At 46.1% G+C, this 20,272-nt stretch overlaps 1 protein-coding gene and 1 long non-coding RNA gene across 2 annotated transcripts; one reads left to right on the forward strand and one right to left on the reverse strand.

The window, feature by feature from the left end:
- Positions 1 to 718: 718 nt before the first annotated feature.
- Positions 719 to 18,591, reverse strand: ska2 (spindle and kinetochore associated complex subunit 2). Its single transcript, XM_075487054.1, has 7 exons — positions 18,540 to 18,591; positions 13,382 to 13,474; positions 11,023 to 11,199; positions 8,657 to 8,725; positions 6,616 to 6,658; positions 1,612 to 1,741; positions 719 to 1,034 (listed from the first exon to the last, which is right to left on the reverse strand). Exons 1-7 carry the CDS (start codon positions 18,570 to 18,572, stop codon positions 908 to 910), a joined length of 672 nt encoding a protein of 223 aa, XP_075343169.1. The 5' UTR covers positions 18,573 to 18,591; the 3' UTR covers positions 719 to 907.
- Positions 13,405 to 20,064, forward strand: LOC142401587 (uncharacterized). The gene is made up of 3 exons (XR_012773162.1): positions 13,405 to 13,620; positions 19,778 to 19,827; positions 19,904 to 20,064. It is a non-coding gene; the product is annotated as an uncharacterized LOC142401587 (long non-coding RNA).
- Positions 20,065 to 20,272: the final 208 nt, after the last annotated feature.

Here is a 20,272-nt window from a genome sequence, read left to right on the forward strand (position 1 = left end):
CTGGGCTATAGAGCAGTTTGCCCCCCCCTCGCTGTATGGAGACACACCCACCTGGCCTTCAGCTCACGGGGGCTTTGATGCGTATATGTGTGCATTGCTCCGGTTATGTTTGGCAGTCCAGCCACGGCATGAAAGTTCCTCTTAATCTGCACTTGTTGGACAGCGGTGTATGGGAATGTGATGTACCACGGGTGATAAACTGATGAGAGCTTTGATGACCAAGGGGAGCGCACGACTCACAGAGGACTGGGACACCCCCGATCTGTCTCCAATCTCCCTCTGAAAGGTTCCAGTGGCCAAAAATCCAAGGGTGGTGAGGACCTGGACCTGTGGTGGAACTGGGTTTGATCTCTCTGGAGTTGTGGCTCTGCTGCATATGTACAGCAGCACAGTCCTTGTTTTCATGTTACACGTTACTTCAACTTCTGCACACATGAATTGTTCTGGTTCATTTGACTTAAAAAAGAGGTTTGAATACTTCTGTCAAGTAAAGCTAACTTTCAATTTCACAGTGAATCAATAAAATCTGTCAGTAAGATGAAAACATTTTCAGTGTGTAAGATGAAAACATTTTGGTCGGCTGGTTAAGCTCTAATGACTAAAAGTGTTTCATCTAAAGGAAAAAAAAGAATGAAATGTTTCAATGCTGTGAAATAACATGATTTCTGAAACAGAGCGAGTGGGGGGGCACTTCATCTCAAAGCCACTCTGTACATAGTCAGGTTGCAGATAAAGTTTAATCAATGACATCGAGGAGGACAAAATAACTTTTCCATTTGCATCCTTTGTGGATGTAAACTGCAATCGTACATGTTTGCCTTTAGATTTAAAACCTGAGCTGAAAGCATCTGATCTTTCTGAACAGCAGGAGGAAAAGCAGCCAGACGCAGCCCCCTGTGACCCATCTTCACATCACCAGGCGAACCTGGCCTCTCCTGTCCAGCTCGACTAAACCGAGGTGCTGCAACACCTTCAGCTTGGCTTCGCTAACCTTCAGCTTCAACTGCTTCATCTTCTGCAGGCTGAGGGATCCACTGCAGAAAGAGAGGAAAAGACCATCAGAGTCCCACACTGGTACATAAGAGCTTCTATAATGCAAACCCAAAAGAGGCATAAATCTGCTCTAAAATATATATTCTTTTATTTCTATATCCATGTGGCCAAAACCAATTCATTCTCAGAGGAGATGAAATAAACTGAGGTGCTCTGCAGTGATGCCTTAAGGGGATCATCTGTTCAACATTATTTAACATACTGATAAAAGTAAAATCATTTTTCCTAATACTGAAACACGTAAATGTGAAATAAAGAAAGAATGTAGTACAATTGAACCTGATTGTTACACGTTTTCATTCTCCCAGTTGGCCTATAAGCTAACTGATGTCAAACATCATTCAGTCTTTCTTCTTCCTGCATTTGTTTTCTTTGCCAAAAGGTTTTGGTTAAACTTTCAGTTTTTGAAAAAATGTTGCTGTCGAAGAAAAAAGCAGATTATCTTTGTGACCCCAAGGTTATCATAAGACGGACTATAATAATGAAAAAGTCCTCTGAAATAACAGAACCTGTCATGCTAATGTTTTACACCTCGGGTGGTTATTTTCCAGCACCGACCTGCTGCCCCTGCTCAGATGCTGCTGCAGCTCCTGGTAGAACGCATTGATGTCAGCCAGCTTGATGTTAGAGCGTACACTGAGAGGAACCGCTTCCAACAGGGCTGCACTCACTTCTTTATGCTCACAGCCTGAGGACATGAGGACATGGACACACTCGTCAGGCTCAAAGACGCATTGCCATGATGGAAAATACAAAAACCGAAAAAGTATCTGTGAAAAAGAAAAAGATCCCCCCTATCAAAGAACAATTGAGAACTGTTGTTCAAGAACACTTAAAGATTACAAGGAAGTCAGGCTAATTGAAGGCAAAATACAAAGAACTTGGGGGTAGACGGACACTTTTGCACAGACTGACTTCAGTGACTGACTCGTATTGAAAGGTCTGCTCCACCACTGCCTGAAGGATTTCCCCATTTGTTGTCGTCTACAGGGGTGTGTATAGGAGAAATAACTGATCTGAAATACCAGAGCACTGATCAATTCAACCCAAGTGTCCTTTAACAACGCATCTTAGCACCAAAGCTTCATCTTAGTCTGCTAACTAACTGCTAACTAACTGCTAACTAAAACACAAGGGTTATATGGGAAACCTATCATCACTGGCTGCGTTCGAAAGTGCATACTTCTCCTACGAAGGCTAGGCGTCCACTATTCCGGCACGTCAACGTAACTCGCCGGATTGGATGCCTAGTTGTCGCCGTGTTGCTACTACAGTGGGTGTGTGGGGCGTGTAGAATAGCTCCGGGGGAAAGTAAATAACTTGTGATTTTAACCAACCGAAGTTTCTCCCTCTAAAAATTTGAGTTTGAGGGAAATGAATGTGTATAAATCGTCAGCAATGGAACATTATTTCGTATTTCACCATGGCTGTGGATCTGCGAGCGAGGAGAGCTGCTGTGCTGCTGCTGCGACACGGGAGAACACATGATCTACTGTCATTGGATAACGCACTCCGTCTGCCGTGGCAAATTTGCATAAAGTTCGGCCGAGCCCAACTTTTTGACGTGCCGCAGGTCCGCCGCTCGCCGTGCCGGAATCCCAGCATGCTTTGCGAGCACGGCGACAACGATCGGCCGGATTTCATTGAAAATGAATTGAATGCGTTGGATACGGCTTGACGTGCCGGAGTAGTGGACGCCTACCGTAATCCTACTAACTTTAACTTTTTTAAGTTCCCGGATGCATACTAGATTCTCTGAAATGTTGGGTATGCATCATGAGGTTACTACTCATACTCAAACTACCCAAGATGCAACGTAACGTGACGTCGCCGATCGTCATTTCCTGTCAAAACGGCAGTTTCAAGCTAGCTACAACGAGGGTAGGTTCACTTCCTGTTTTCAAAACAAAAGCACCAATTGTATCGTAATGGCTTTCCCTTTCCCTAATGATAAAATGATTTTGTGAAAATAACCGGAAGTGCGTTGCTCACTGCGGCTAGCTTTAGTAGCGCCGAATTCGTGGGAAGAAAATTGTAAACAGCCGGTATTTTGTCAGGTTTTCAACACGTTGGGGATCTAAATGACTACTTTCTCGCCTGAAAATGTTTCAAATGTTGCTAAAGTTATATATTTACTGAGTTTATAGCCCGAGCCGAAATCAGCTTCAGGCCGGCTGATTTCGGCTCGGGCAGGAGCGAAGTGCACTGTGTGTAAACGCTCTGCATACTGTCTGATCGATGAGTATGCTGTTTGCAAGTATGTAGTAGTCGGTTTCGAACACAGCCACTGTCAATGAAACCCTTTCAATTCTACCATTCTACACCTCAGACTTGAAGAAACTATAAATCTGAACCAAAAAAAGATTTGATTTTTGTTGACATGTATTCTCCTACGTAGAATCGCCACCTTAACGTGGTGGAGGGGTTTGAGTTTCCCCACGATCCTGCCAGCTGTGTTGTTGGGGATGTTAACCCCTGGAAGAGTCGGGGCCTGAAGGTTGTCGTTGCATGTCGAAGCGGTAACCGGAGCCCTGGTTGGTGGATGCCAACGGTGAGGGAAGCCGTACAGCTGAAGGTACAGAGTGGCTAAAAGGGCTGCAGCATTGGTGGTTACTGAAGTTAAAGGGGAACTGTGGTATTTTCAACATTAAAGGGGAACTCCGGGGCATTTGAAGCGCAATCCCATTGCTAGAGGTTGTCAAATACTGACAGTAGGACACAGACTGGTGCAAATCGGCGCTCCCTGTGCGGAGATTGCGCTGTTTGCGCAGCCTGTCATGCGAGGCTAATACGTGGTGGCTAAGGGGCAAGTGCTAACCCTTCCACGTAAAACAACAACTTGCACACTGCAGAAACGTCACAGCACTTTATAAACCATCCGACAATAAAGTCACAAGCCTTACCATCAAAACCATATGCATGGTTCTCACATTACTGGCATGGGGACGTTACAAAACAACTTTATAAACAGCATGTCACTTACCTCTTGTCGGCAGGCGCGCGCATGTGAAAGCCCAAAAGAGTCGATGGACGATAATCCCATATACAAAACAATTATCTTCTCTAGAAAAACTGCGTTCAAGTATTTAAAACATTACAACAATACATGCCCAGTAATATTGTTGTAATGTTTTAAATACTTGAACGCAGTTTTTCTAGAGAAGATAATTGTTTTGTATATGGGAGTATCGTCCATCGACTCTTTTGGGCTTTCACATGCGCGAGCGTACAAACAAGAGGTAAGTGACATGCTGTTTATAAAGTTGTTTTGTAACGTCCCCATGCCAGTAATGTGAGAACCATGCATATGGTTTTGATGGTAAGGCTTGTGACTTTATTGTCGGATGGTTTATAAAGTGCTGTGACGTTTCTGCAGTGTGCAAGTTGTTGTTTTACGTGGAAGGGTTAGCACTTGCCCCTTAGCCACCACGTATTAGCCTCGCATGACAGGCTGCGCAAACAGCGCAATCTCCGCACAGGGAGCGCCGATTTGCACCTCTCTGTGTCCTACTATCAGTATTTGATAACCTCTAGCAATGGGATTGCGCTTCAAATGCCCCGGAGTTCCCCTTTAAGCCTCTTTTCTGAGTCGTCTGCAATGTTTTAGAACCCCCCTCACCGCTTTTTTGATGTTTACTGCTGTCTCCGGTATTTGCCTAATTTTGATTCTTCTCAACCTGCTTCAGAACGGCAAGTCATGTGCATGTCCAAAAAGGTCCGTAAAAGCACCATAAACGTCCGTTTTCAAAATAATCAACTCACCGGAGTGGTTACTGGTGTGCACTGGTAATCCATATCAAATTTCGTTGCGAAAAGTTGCTTCTGTCGTGTTTTATTTGACATTTTGTACTGGATGTTCGTTGATATTACTCCGCCACCGCTAAGAAAATAGTGCGAGCATGAACGAGCTGCCAAATAAAACACGACAGAAGCAACTTTTCGCAACGAAATTTGATATGGATTACCAGTGCACACCAGTAACCACTCCGGTGAGTTGATTATTTTGAAAACGGACGTTTATGGTGCTTTTACGGACCTTTTTGGACATGCGCATGACTTGCCATTCTGAAGCAGGTTGAGATGAATCAAAATTAGGCAAATACCGGAGACAGCAGTAAACATCAAAAAAGCGGTGAGGGGGGGTTCTAAAACATTGCAGACGACTCAGAAAAGAGGCTTAATGTTGAAAATACCGGAGTTCCCCTTTAAAACTCGGGTGTGGAGGAATTCGGGGGAGACTATGGAGAAGGACTTTCGGTTGGCCTCAAGGGTGTTCTGGCAAACCATTTGACGACTCAAAAAGGGAAAGCAGGGACCTTCCCAGATTGTGCTTGACCTAGGTGGAGAACTGCAGACCCGAACTGAGGTCAGCAGTGGAAGGAGCACTTTAAAGGATCTCCTCAATCCGGCTCCACTGAGGAGGCAGAGTCTGAGGACTTGGGAGAAGACTTGTCCATCACCTTGGTGGCAGTCGTGAAGGTCGTCAAAAAGTGGACGAGATTCGACCTGAGATACTAAAGGTTTTGGACATGGTGGGGCTTTCTTGGCTGATACGCCTCTTGAAGTCGCATGGAGGTCTGGGTCAACGCCTACGGAGTATCACACCGGGGTGGTGATTCCTAATTGTAAGAAAGGGGACCAGAGTGTGGGGATCCCACTACTCAGCCTCCCTTGGTAAGTTTACTCCAGGGTGTTGGAGAGGAGGCTCCAACCAATTTTCAAACCTTGTGTTCAGGAGGAGTAGTGTGGCTTTCGCTGCTTTTCTGGTCCCTGTACAACCAAAGCCAGGACCGTCAGTCTGGTCCCTGTACAACCAAAGCCAGGACCGTCAGTCTGGTCCCTGTACAACCAAAGCCAGGACCGTCAGTCTGGTCCCTGTACAACCAAAGCCAGGACCGTCAGTGTGCAGTGGAGCGGTTCGTAGTTGGGATCCGAGGCCACGGTTCTCAAAAAGGTGGAATGTTCTCTCGGGGTTGGGGATGGCAGAGGAGTTTAAGTATCTGGGCATCTTTTTCAGGAATGACGGCAGGTTTGAGTGAGAGATGGACACAGACTGGGAGAAAGGGGGAGGAGCTCCAACATCCAGAGGGAACTCAGAGTGGAGCCACTGCTCCTTCGCATCGAGCTGAGGTGGTTCAGGCATCTGGTTAGGATGCCTCCCGGTTGCCTCCCTTTGGAGGTTTTCCGGGCAGGTCCTACTGGGAGGAGGCCCCGGGTTAGACCCAGGACTTGCTAGAGGGATTATATGTCCGTTCTCGCCTGGGAAGGCCTCGGGATCACCCAGAAGGAGCTGGAGAGTGTCGCTGGGAGGAGACCCGACCTTGGATAAGTGGATGGATGGATGAAGTGTATTGAAAAGGATGACATGGAAAAAGCAAGTAAAGACTGCTCTGATTCTGCTAGGGAAACACAAGCCTGTGGTTTTACTGTGATAAGAAAACAAAAAACTGCATTTAAACCCTCATATTTGAGTAAAAGCACGTAGGAAGAATTTCATAAAAGTGAAATTCAAATTTCCTCACAATTCCACAGCTAAACATGTAAAATGTGTAAAACACTCACTTTTTGGATGCTGTTTGCCAGCAGCTGGTATAGCAGGAGACATCTGTAAGAAAAAAAATAAGCCACCAATCAGTGGTCACCGTCACAAAATGTGTTTATTGACATTTACAACATGAGTTTCTGAATGTTGTTGCAGTGCAGCCCAGTAATGTGGGCAAAGGGTCTTAAAGATGGATTTTAGTTTAATAAATTTCAGATTCACATTTATTTTAGTCACCAGGGAACTTTTCATTACAGTAATCAGATGGTATCACATGCTGTCAATAGGAGTGAGACATGTTGTTTGTTGCTGCCAGCTGCATTTAATGCGCTTCTGAAGTGGGAATTCTGAAGTTGAAATCAGATAATGTTCAATCTTTGCACATTTATTTACAGAGTGGAGAAAGAAACGTATTGGTTTGCTTTGTTATGGAGCTGTGAACACAACTGAAAAAACAAACAGATATTTTGTGAAATGTTTATAAGACAAAAGGAAATATTTCACATCAATATGGGAACCTGCCTTTTTACAGAATCGCATGAAATGCAAGTTTGGGTGACTGAAAATTGCAATGATGAATGTGAAAAAGATAAATAACGAGGTTCCGTGGTGAGGTAGTGTCTGAAAGCTGTGGAAACATTGGGCCGCATGCAACAACCACTCGTACAATCAGATTTGCTCTCAAGTCGTGCGTTCGTATTTTGAGTTTAACTTTGGGTTTGAGGTGGCTCAGTGGTTACAGTCCGCTGTCCAAAAACCAGAAAGTTGGTAGTTTGATTCCCACTCTCACCACTCAAAAAAAGATTGGTGAAACTGACAGCTTGTCACGGCTGAGAATGAAGGCTAAATGTAACTGCAGCAACGTTGCTACTTTACGGTCGCATTTTTACGTCACTCGTAAAGACTCGTTTACGGCAGTGCTAAGGGAGCATGCACGGATACCAGCAACATGACAGAGGCAGAGAGGACCATGGGAAACACAACGGAAACACAACCCAGGGAACTCCATAGTTTGGATTTAAAAAGTCAGACACCGACCAGACAACGGTAAAAATGTGCCGCCAACAAGTCGGCACCAGCGATTCGATTGCTGCGTGCCGGGCAGACATCTCGGGTGGATGTCGATGCTCCACCTTAAGCTCAACCTGAGACTGAGCTGGTGTTTCTCCCGGGGAAGGGCTGCCCGTTCAGAGACCTGGCCATCACCATGGATGACTCCGTGGTGACATCAGCCCGGACCGCGAGGAATCTGGGTGTGACCCTGGACGACCAACTGTCGTTCTCGCCAAACATCGCATCAGTGACCCGTTCCTGCCGATTCCTCCTCTCCAACATCCGGAGGATTCGCCCCTTCCTCACCGACAAGGCAGCACAGGTGCCTGCGGCACAGGTGCCACATCTCCCGCCTGGACTACTGCAACTCGCTCCTTGCTGGCGCCCCGGCTTCTGCCATCAGACCTCTGGAGCTGGTTCAGAAAGCTGCTGCTCGTCTGGTGTTCAACCTCCCCAAGTTCTCCCACACCACTCCCCTTCTCCGCTCTCTACACTGGCTCCCTGTAGCCGCTCGCATCCAGTTTAAGACTCTGGTGCTGGCCTACAGGGCAGTGGAAGGAACAGCTCCTTCATACCTCCAGGCTGTGGTCAAGCCCTACACCCCCGATGTGATGTGATGTGATTCCAGGTTTCAGTCAGGCAGAGAAAATCCAAACTATTAGAGGAAAAGAAATCCTTGAGGATAAAAATCTTATTTGTCACAGATGTGGTGTTAACTAATCCCGGCCTGACGGGCCCAGCCTGCAGCAGGGAACAGCCAGCCAGGCCTTCAGCTTGGTCAGACCCCCGCTGCGGATACCCCGGCTTCCTTCCAAGAGGTGGGTCTGTCGGAGTAGGTAAACTGGCACCTCAGCCAGGTACGGAGGCACAGAATTTTGTTCATTATTACCAAACCTGATCAATAAGTCTGCCCATAGACAGTGTGGAACTGACATGTTGACTGAAACGGATTAAAAACAGCAAAACATACACAGAGTAGAGAACGGCGCCATCTTAGCTGGGGCTTACCTCTGCTGTGGTGACGGCTGAACCCAGCAGAGCTGCTGACTCCTGCTCCGACTCCGTCAGTGAAACAACCTGAAGAATTCAAACACTTTACAGAGCTGCTACATCTTGTTGTTTAATGATGGCCTAAGACATTTGGTTTATGTGGGATTAGTTTTTAATGTATCACAATTATAAAACAGGTTTCTAGGACTGCCTTCTTTCACCTTCGTAATATTGTTAAAATCAGGAACATCTTGTCTCAGAGTGATGCAGAAAAACTAATTCATGCATTTGTTACTTCAAGATTGGACTACTGTAATTCTTTATTATTGGGCTGTCCTACATATTCTCTGAAAAGCCTTCAGTTGATCCAAAATGCTGCAGCCAGAGTTCTGATGAGAACTAACAGGAGAGATCATATTTCTCCAGTTTTAGCTTCTCTTCATTGGCTCCCTGTTAAATTCAGAATAGAATTTAAGATTCTTCTCCTTACATATAAAGCTCTTAATGACCGAGCTCCATCATATCTTAAAGATCTCATTGTAAGATATTTTCCTAACAGAGCACTTCGTTCCCAAACTGCAGGTTTACTTGAGGTTCCCAGAGTTTCTAAAAGTAGAATGGGAGGCAGAGCCTTCAGTTATCAGGCCCCTCTCTGTGGAATAAGCTGCCAGTAAATGTCCGGGAAGCAGACACCCTTTCCACTTTTAAGACCAGGCTTAAAACTTTCCTTTTTTATAAAGCTTATAGTTAGGTCTGTTGAATCTGATAGTGTGTCTGCTAGTGTGTCTTGTTCTGCCTCCACCTCTGGCACCCTCTATACTTTCATTACCCCCTACCCGAACCAGGGTTTGCATCCCCACCCCGCTGTGACTGGTGTGCAGTTGGTGAGAGGCTGAGGTAGCTTGTGGCTGTAAAAAGATGGTTGTTGTGGTGTGAGGAGCAGATCTATATAGGGAGTATAGGGAATTACTCACTGAGTCTGGTCCTTTACTTTATTTTATTATTTATTTTTTCGTTAGCACAAGTTTCTTGTGTTTACCTTGAATAGGGATGGCTCATGTGATCCTGAAACATCCCATAGTTAAGCTGCTATAGGCCTAGACTGCTGGGGGGCCTCATCTGTCACACCTTTCCTCACTTTACTCTCTTTATGTATATGTGATATTATTGTGGTCATTAACTCGTGTTTCCCTGTTCCAACAGATATCCTTTGAATGGTGTTACAGTGCCGCCGTCGCGGTGGCCCCCTGCCCCCCTCCCCACCCCCCCCACCCCCCCCCCCCACCCCCCCCCCCCCTCCCTATCCCCCCCCCCACCCCCCCCCCCACCCCCCCCCCCCCTCCCTATCCCCCCCCCCTTTTCTGTCTTCTCAAACCCCAGCTGGTGGAGGCGGATGGCCACCCTTCCTGAGTCTGGTTCTGCCAGAGGTTTCTTCCTGTTAAAAGGGAGTCGTTTCTCTCCACAGTCGCCTCAGGCACGCCGCTCAGGCCGGGAGATTGGACCGAAAAACAAAAAGTTTTCAGTGCAATCTGTTGGTTTTCTTAGCTAGGAAATTGTTTTTGAATTGGCTCTATATGAACGAATTGGATTATTTTATGAATTATGATTATTATTAATTAATTGAATTCCAATTGGCTTGAATTGGACTTACTATCTAAGTGCCTTGAGATGACATTTGTTGTATTTGGCGCTATATAAATAAAAATGAATTGAATTGAATTATGATGCATCTATTTTCGCAGTAAAAAATCTCTCGACTTTGGTTTTGTTTGCAACAAGGAGAGTCAAAAAGATAGAAATGTTTTTGCAAAGGTTTCATAATGGCTGACAAAGAAACCCCGACAGCATTCCCAGCTGGGATCTGCTTCATGGAATCATTTCTTCTCAGCTCATCTGTAATATTGTAATATAGTTTAGTAATTATGTAATATAATGAAAACATTCTAAAATACCCAAAACATTTGGATATTCATTTCTAACCCGACCCCGACTTGTTTGGAGAGCTGCTTGGTCTTCCTGGTGTGATGCCTCTTCAGAAAAGCTTTGACAGCTCATGGGACACTCACACAGGTGGACTTCACTTCACTCATTATGGGACCTTTGAAGGTAACTGGTTCCTTTAGCTTGTAACTTTTTAGGGGCTTCATGGTAAAGGGGATGGAAACATACGCACATGCCGATTTTCAGTTTTTTTGATTATCTTTTTAATATATTTTTTTCTCATTTCATTTCACCAACATAGACTATTTTGTGCAGATCCATCACATAAAATCAGATTAAAAACATTTAAATTACAGGTTGGAATGTAACAAAATGAGTAAAAAGCCAAGCCGCCGTACACACACATTTACGTGTTAAACAGAATTCATCATCACTGTTGGTACCTGGAAATCAGACGTCTGGTGGCAGTGTTGGATCACCTCGCTGACAGCACTGAGGTTGCTCCTGATGGAGTCCATGGACTCCTTCTGGGTCCTGCTGATCTCCCTCACATTAGAACACAGAGCAGAGTGTTTGGCCTTGATCGTCTTCAGATTTTCTAGCATCACGACCATGTTGTCCTGCAGACAAAACGTCCACTGTCAGTGTTAGTGGAAGCATTGAGACTTCTCTCCTGTTTTTATCCATTTCCATTCTGAAAATGTGTTCCCGTGTGCTACATATTCCCTCTAAGTTAATAAGATTTCAATCAAAACGGCACCTTTAACGTTTAAAATTGCATAAAATGCAGTCATTTTTCATGCATAATCCAATAAGTTTGATTTGAATAGCGTAAAATATAAGATATATATAATATAAAAGTGTGTCAAATACAGTGCTGGAGGCACGTTAAACGCTACTGTGTCAAACTGCCTGAAGAAGTCCTGCTTTTTATGGCATTTTTCCATAGTTTATGAGCTCTTCTTATCGTTTTGGAACAGCATATAAATTCAAAGAGAAGCAAACCGAAGCTTCGAAGACTTAACTGGCACTAGGAAATTTGAGCACATTACGCCGATTTTAGCATCTCTCCATTGGCTTCCCGTCCATTTTAGAATTAATTTTAAAATTCTTTTATTTGCTTTTAAAGCCATGAATGGCCTTGCACCAGTGTACCTCTCTGAGCTTCTGCAGCCCTACGCACCCAGTCAAACCCTCAGGTCAGCTGACCAGCTGCTCCTGAGGGTTCCTAAAACAAGGCGGAAGCTCAGGGGGGGCCGAGCATTTTCTGTTGCTGCCCCTAGGCTCTGGAATGAGCTGCCGCTGCACATTAGGCAGGCCCCTTCCTTGTCCTGTTTTAAAAGTCGTCTTAAAACACACCTCTTTTCTTTGGCTTTTACCACCGTCTAGGTTGTTTATTTTATGTGCAAAGTTTTGTTTTACGATGTTTTTATTGTGTTTATTTTAATGTACAGCACTTTGGTAACCTTTGTGTTTATTTAAAATGTGCTTTATAAATAAATTGATTGATTGATTGATTGATTGATTGATTGAAGCAATGCATTGCTGGGCTGTACGGCTCGGCTGTTTTAGAGAATTAAATATGAACCCTCCATTTAGCAGAGAATGGGATTTGAGTTTCCCTGGAACTGATCCACAAGAAGAGTCCCACTGGGAGGAGGCCCCGGGGAAGACCCAGGACACGTTGGAGAGACTATGTTTCTCGGCTGGCCTGGGAACGCCTCGGGGTCCCCCCAGAAGAGCTGGAGGAAGTGGCCGGGGACAGGGACGTCTGGGCTTCTCTGCTTAGGCTGCTGCCCCCGCGACCCGACCCCCGGAAAAGCGGAAGACAATGGATGGATGGATGGATGATCAACAAGAAAAAATATTTTCAGCTCATATTTAAGTGTAAATTCATGCGACTGTGGAACCAACAGGTGGGTTTGTGGAAGTCTGAATGTTTGGACACATTGTAACTTTGTTGCCTGTGGAACATGCAATGACAAAGTTTTCAGATTACTGAGCAGGTTTTATTCTGTGCACAGAAAGCAGCCGTTCACTGATGATGGACTGTTAGTTATATTCGACCACTTTGTTTTAGGCTACGGCTACACGGAAACGAAACAAGGTTTTTTTTTAAAACGGGTACGAAAATTCTTGCAACCACACGGCAACGCTGCTGCAAAGACTCAGGTCCAGACGAAAACGGATGAAAACGATGAAACGATGCAGTACACACGCCACTGTGTCACGCCACGCTGTGAGACAATAGAGAAGTCTCACAGCGTCAACGTTTGACTGACGCAAAAACATTTTCGCTGTAATAATGGAAACGAAATGACCTCGTTTTCAAACTTTCCCACTCTGGAACTCGTTCTCAAAAACTATCGTTTTGGGGTAGTGGGAACGCCGGCTCCGTGTGGCCGCGACAGCGAAACGATAAGAAAAAGTATCGTTTACAGTGAAAAACGTTTTCGTGTAGCCGCAGCCTTAGTTTTCTGTGCTTGGTGGTTAATGTGAATGGCTTAATGGTGAACATTTATCATGTTTTCACACATCATGCTTGAGTACTTTGTTTCTCGGCACCCATTGAACTTTAATTACTACGACTGTGTGGTGTGGAACCTGCAGACTGTCCCACTCTGGGATGGTTTCAGAGCACCTTGAGTGATATTCACAACAACAAAGTATAATCTGTTAGTGGACAGCAGGGAGTTTTTAGCTCGAGGCACGAGTGGTCTGATAGGAGAAGGGGTTACTAAGGGTTACCAGCCATCACGCTCCTGATAAGCAGCTTTTAACTGAATGGAGAAATGACATCACCTCAGCAGAACAGCCATTCTCTGCAGTGTTGTTGATGAAGTCCAACCTCAGCCGTCTCTCAATGTATTCCAGGTCTGCCTCCGACTTCAGGAACTGGAAAGACACTCAATGTTAACCTGGAAAAGGGTCAATGACAGACAGCTCGGGGGTAATTCACACGTCTGTGCACCCCTCATCCCACAGACAGGAGGATTCTGGGTAACCGAGGCGGACAGGCGTCCATGCAGTGCTCTAAAAAGGTGAGTTAGCATTTAGCCTCTGGAGAAGTCACCCTCCGGTGGGGAAAAAATAACGTTTACAAGCTTAGTCTCCTGACAGCAACATCATCATTGATGTCACTAACTGTCGCGCTCATGTAAGGCTCCGGTGTGTTGCCGGACCGAAGGTCCGTGGTTGTAGCAAAGTACCCAACAGCTGTGAGCACCGTCTCCAGGTGTCCCCACGGTTAGCATGCAGCATAGGTGTCCCCACGGTTAGCATGCAGCCGGCCGTGTGAAAGGCCTTTAGATGCAGCGGCATCATGTCCCTTAGACACATTCTACAGTCCAGCAGGTCGCCTCGTGAAAGCGGTCTTTGCCGTTTTCAAATGCTTTGACAATACTATTGCACTACTAACCATCAGACACAGTAGTGCAATGAAGTCAGAGCACCTGCCAACGGCTGAAGCTTCACCCAATGAACAATCTGCAAAAGTAGTGATTCAAAATGATAAAGCTCTGAGGAAGAATCAGGAAGTCAGGGATGGACAGCAGTGTGACCCAGCAACACTTTGATCTTAAATCAGGTAGGGCTGTCGCGATAACCGCAAAATGCAATCACCGCGGTGCTGAGAGGACCTCCGCGGTGCGTGTCCAGGCCACCGCCACCACCGCCCACCGCACGCCCCCTTGCACGCGCAGAACAACTCGAGAAACTAAAAGAGTTTTTAAGACTGCACAGTAATAATTATACATTGTATATTCCCCGCAAGGCAGGAGAAACACATTAACACAGCTTGGTGCCGCGTTTCTGTCGTCATCTTTGCATATAGGCACCGCACACGCACACACGTCTGCATGCTACTCATTGTGGTCTCATTCTCCCTCAGCAGCTGATATTACAAGAATATGCCTACTCAGTGTCGTAACAATAGAAGTTAAAATAAAATGCAGTGGCCTACCTTTATCTCGGCTTTACTCCTCTGCCTAGTCCGGACACTTTATGGCTTTGAATCTTCCCTTATTATCCATGTTTAACGTTGTAAATGCGACCGTCTAATATCAACAATAAACTAGCTTCCACAGAACCACAGCTTGGTGTGCACATTTGCTGTTGGGAAATACCTGATCATTTCAACAAAACTGTGTAGGTGAAACGTATTCTCAGAGTAGTTTGTGAATTGTCTGTTCGCGGAAACAGTTAAAGTTCAGCTTGGGTTGGTTGGTCGGCGGCAGTCTGTTTAAAAAAAACTGTATCCCGGACACGTGAGCTCAACTGCTGCACTGATCTGCTTCGTTTTTCTCCGTCATTACTAAACGAAACGTGCGCAGGTCTGCAACAATGTTGATATTTGCCATGTGGCACTGACAACAATGCAGACCTGGGGTATGCGCTGCTTGATCTCCGCTATGTTGGTCTGTGAGCGAGTAAATGACAGGCAAAGCAAAGTGAAATGTCAGAATCGCTGGGAAAAAAAGACGGATTATGCGCTCGATTTTCATCTAACATTGCGTGTCGTGGAAAGTAGCCTAATGAACAAAAATGCGATATCACCGCATACCGCGCTGTTGAGCGGCTATGAGTCACCGCGGTGGGAATTCCCTCACCGCGACAGCCCTAAAATCAGGACCTGCGCTCTGCCCACCCCCATGGTTTAAAGTTTTAGAGTGTAAAGTGAATATCTGATCACATCATAATCACATACTGCTGGGCAACAGCCCTCTGTGAGGAAAAGGGGAAACTCCAGGAGGCCCGGGCAGTTCTGGACACCCGCACATCTCACCAGACCTCACTGAAGACCCCGAGTAGAGCCATACAAGACCGGGTGGAGAGACTCCCGGTGTAATATATCCAGCTTCCAGCAGAAAAACTGAACACTATGGGAGGCCGCATCGTTCAGCTGGCTGAGCGAGCATCATGGGCTGTAGTCCAGCTCCCAGTCTTTCCATCTACTCCCAAATAAAGGCCAGGAGCTCCTAAAAGACCTTTAAAAAGGAAAAACTGAATACTATTTATTCCTCTGAAAATCAGCCGTGCTGTCAGACATTTAATGCTTACAGCAACCGGCAGGAAAAATAAATTTAATCTCCCTACAGACTGCTGCACCACCCGAGAGACATGAGCCTGTTCTATAGACATGTACACACCGACCACCAACCCCCTGACCATCTGACCACCTGACCCCCTGACCAGGCCAAGGAAGCATATCCAGGGTCTTTCAAGCTTTTCTACTTGGTCTCAAAACTGAAATCTATTGTTTTCATTGAGCTTCGTTTCAACATTTCACGCTGCAGCTGGCCCCGGTTTGAGTCCCGCATCGGACGGCCCTTTGCTGCATGTTGTTCCCCCTCTCTCTGCCTTCACTCCAATACATAAATGTATCACTGGAAGATGGCCCCAGTGTGTGTGGCCTGTCAGCTGCCTTACGATTATTAAGGACAGTGGTACATCCCTGCTGAACACCAAACACTCCTCCATCTTTGTTTTGCTGCTGATAATCTGAACATGATGAATTGCCTGCTCAGCTGTTCTGAGCCACGGTTCAACCTGCTCAGAGGCAGCGTCACCGTCCCTGAGGCAGCTGCGGCCGCCAGCAGGTAAAGCAACAAGTCTGTCCGGCGCTCCCTCCCTAACCCTAACCCACCGTCCTGACTGAACGCCAGCAAGCGAGCGATAAAAAGTGATTAGAAAGCAGACTTTTCAATCAGCCTGTCCTGACATGCCGCAAGCGATGTCGCTCCGTCCAGCGATGACACCGAAAAAAATATCGCCGGCGCTGTCTCTATGTGGACGACATTTCGTCGAGTTGCGCCCCTAAACACTTCTTATTGGTTGAAATCAACACGCTGCTTCCTGTTGACAAGCTAGTTAGCAACAGGTTAGCATCACTCGAGGAGAAGCTGATCTTTACCGTGGAACAGCACCCAATGGTTCATGACCCCCAACACCACAAAGATCTGAACCGAAGGGAGCCAGAGAACTCGGTATTCCAGGTGAGTACTTTCTGAAACAATGGAATCACTCCCAACAAAATCGTCACGCTGCATATCAGGACACCCTCGCCAAATTTTGTCATATGGCGTCAGTTTCGCTGGCTTTGAGTAAGGATGTGTCAGAGGACGCTTCTAACTAAAATGTCTTCATGGCCTTGCTCCATCCTACCCTCCCTCCCGGTCTATGAGATCGGCTGACCAACTCTTGGCTATTCCAGGAACAAGGCTAAAGCTGGGGGGGGGGTTTAGCTTTGGTGGTTGAGGCCCCAAACCTGTGGAACGGGTGCCAACACATTTCAGGCTTCATGACCTGTTTTTAAATCTCCGTTAAAGACACAGCATGAGTTGTTGCTTTGTATGTGGGATTTTGGGTCTTTTATATCTATTCATTTAATTTATTCTCGTGTACAGCACATTGGGCAACGACTGTTGTTGTTATCAAATGTGCTTTCTAAGTAAATTGGATTGAATTGGATGTTGATTCAGCACCGACTGCCCAAGCAGGACAGCTCGCCACACTTTGAGCTGGCGGGGTAAAAAGGGCTTCAGGCTGACAGCATACAGGGTGGGGATGCCTACAGGGTGGGGATGCCTACAGGGTGGGGGTTCCTACAGGGTGGGGATGCCTACAGGGTGGGGGTTCCTACAGGGGTGGGGATGCCTACAGGGTGGGGGTAACTACAGGGTGGGGATGCCTACAGGGTGGGGGTACCTACAGGGTTAGGGTTCCTACAGGGTGGGGGTTCCTACAGGGTGGGGGTAACTACAGGGTGGGGATACATACAGGGTGGGGGTAACTACAGGGTGGGGGTACCTACAGGGTTAGGGTTCCTACAGGGTGGGGGTTCCTACAGGGTGGGGATACATACAGGGTGGGGATGCCTACAGGGTGGGGGTACCTACAGGGTGGGGGTACCTACAGGGTTAGGGTTCCTACAGGGTGGGGGTACCTACAGGGTGGGGATGCCTACAGGGTGGGGATGCCTACAGGGTTAGGGTTCCTACAGGGTGGGGGTACCTACAGGGTGGGGGTAACTACAGGCTGGGGATACCTACAGGGTTAGGGTTCCTACAGGTTGGGGGTTCCTACAGGGTGGGGATGCCTACAGGGTGGGGGATACCTACAGGGTGGGGGATACCTACAGGGTGGGGGTTCCTACAGGGTGGGGATGCCTACAGGGTGGGGGATACCTACAGGGTGGGGGTTCCTACAGGGTGGGGGTTCCTACAGAGTGGGGATGCCTACAGGGTGGGGGTTCCTACAGGGTGGGGGTACCTACAGGGTTAGGGTTCCTACAGGGTGGGGATACCTACAGGGTGGGGGTACATACAGGGTGGGGGTTCCTACATTGGATGGAAGTGGGACACAATTCAACAACAAGTAGATTTTTTCCATGAGGCCTAAAATCTTCACTTTAGGTTCTCACATCAGGAACTTGTTCTAAAGATATTTTACATCTTTTTAAGCCACTCTCACTTTTTGTCTTTGAAAAGATGTCATGGATTAAAAATTGTGTTGCTGCAGTTTGGAGGATAAAATGACTTCTGCTCACATCTGCACACATGTTGACATGTTGACTTATTGATTTTCTCTCAAGTATCCGACAATCTGATGATCATACTTCGTCAACTAAACGCTTTTAATTTTCTAACAAAGCCAGACATAAAAGTTTCAATACATTTTGGACGATTTATTCGGACACTGAACAGATAATGTCAGATGAGCCGGTTAGATTTCAGCCTGAAGAAAACTCCCTTTCAGATCAACACAACTCGGCCATGTATCTGGCTCCGTTGTACAACCCGGAGTTTCAACTGTTTACAACTTAAACTAAAAAACAAACCCCACGTATGCAAAAAAAAATAAAAAATCGATGATTAAGCAGCTTCTGGTTCTCAAAAATGGTTAAAGATCGCCTTCAAACCAGGTTAAAGCGGATAATAAAGCCATTTAGCGCTCAACTCACCATCGCCTCAAGCTTCTCAACGGTTGTCTCCATGTTGAATAGTTCTCAACATGATACGGGCTCTGTGATTGGCCGCTTGTAAGGGATGGCGAAAGCCAATTGGTCATCTGCGTGTGAGCAAACAGTCAACTGCTGCATTCACAACAACAAAGATGTAGGATTTTTTTAACTCCCATCAAGACAAGCGAATGAAAGCATGTCAGAAGGTAGAACTATTCACTCATGGGGGGAACCAGGTTCAACTAGTAGCCTGACACTTTAGTTTGGATTGCATACTTCGAAGGAAATGGGTTGTACGGAGACTAGCCCTTTAAAGTCCATACCAAAAATTGGTGAAGACTTTGGCGGGTTTTGTTGGAGCACTTGAAGTAGCGTCATCTCGGTTCGCTCAAACAGGCTTTATTGTCCCGTTCCCCCCCAGGACTGTCAGCATAAAGTATCAGGAACGCAATGGAGCTGCTCACATTAGCAACCTCTGGCCCATTGACCGCCGGCATAGGCTCCAAAAAATGTAACACTATCAAAACTCAGTACAAATGATATTTGAACCCAAAAATAGTTTAAGACCTTTAACATTACCATCAGGAGCAGAAAAACCCGCTGGTTGCTACTTTCATAGGTTTTATTCACAGGAAAATTCTCCTATGGCCCCATTCCTACTTACCACTTAATTCCCCTTTCAGTGCCTGAGGTCACGCTCTGAGCTTTTGGCTCACACCAATGCAAAGGACACATGTGTAATTGGCTATGATTGGTAACTGGTAAACTTAAAATGATAAAGCAAAAATATGAACTATTTTACTCGTAATTTGTTCATGATAATCCTGTGCAGAATCTCTTCTGGTCCGATCCTGTCACTGCTGGGTGCTCTCTTCTCCTTCTGGCTGAACATCAGTGTTACGTCTGAAAAACATTCAGTTTTCTTAGGTTACTGTGTCCTAATGAGAGCTTACGGGCCTTTACCCCCTTATTCACTAACTAATCTTCCTTTAGGACCACTCAGCACAGAATTCAGACCTATTTCTTGACAGTGGTTGAAGGTTGTAGATTGTGGGGAATTGGTGGTCATTAGGCCGACTCCTGTGTTCCACAGAGAGTTATTTTATAGTACTTAACTTGCCTTCTTGTTTTTTTCAGTCGTTGATGTTCCTCACCCTGGATTCCTATTGTAAGCACTTAGCATTCATTGTTTAATTCCTGTTTCCCCCAACTGCCTGCTCACCCTGCCGCCGACTCAGAACCACAGCCAGTATCCTCCCCTTCCATTCTGGACTCCCACCTGGACCAAGTAAGAACTGATCATTACCTTTGCCTGGACAAATGACCTTATCGGCTCCTCACTAACTGTCTCCCTCCTCTCTCAGATTTCCACGTTTACCCGGATCCTCCCTCTGGCTTCCAACACCACACACCTGTAAATAAACCCTGTTCTAACTCTAATTCTCCCGGCGTTCTTGGGTCCTTTTTGTGAGTCACCTAGCCGTCCGTGACAGTAATCAAAGGCTAATATATATGAATAAGTGGGATTATGCTACCAAAAAGAGTAAAACAATTTGATTAAAACTCTTGCAGCTCCAATTGAGGCCAGACGGCACATATTACCAAAATAAGTTGATGTAACCATAGTGATCCTGCCAAAACAGCTGGGAGAGAGGACAGAGCCAGAGGAAATGAACAGTTTCATATATAGTTTGTATCTATGTCCATTTTAATTTTCTGGAAGATGGCCACCC

This window comes from Odontesthes bonariensis, chromosome 16 (genome assembly GCF_027942865.1).
Source record: "Odontesthes bonariensis isolate fOdoBon6 chromosome 16, fOdoBon6.hap1, whole genome shotgun sequence".
In the NCBI taxonomy this organism is placed as follows: domain Eukaryota; kingdom Metazoa; phylum Chordata; class Actinopteri; order Atheriniformes; family Atherinopsidae; genus Odontesthes; species Odontesthes bonariensis.

What these genes read in the sequence shown, in the direction of transcription:
- ska2 (XM_075487054.1), bottom strand. Translation starts at nt 18,572, where the DNA reads ATGGAGACAACCGTTGAGAAGCTTGAGGCGATG. An exon ending in ACCAGACGTCTGATTTCCAG is followed by an intron (nt 8,726 to 11,022) that starts GTACCAACAGTG and finishes TGAATTCTTCAG; the next exon opens with GTTGTTTCACTGACGGAGTC. An exon ending in TGGCAAACAGCATCCAAAAA is followed by an intron (nt 1,742 to 6,615) that starts GTGAGTGTTTTA and finishes TCATGTCCTCAG; the next exon opens with GCTGTGAGCATAAAGAAGTG.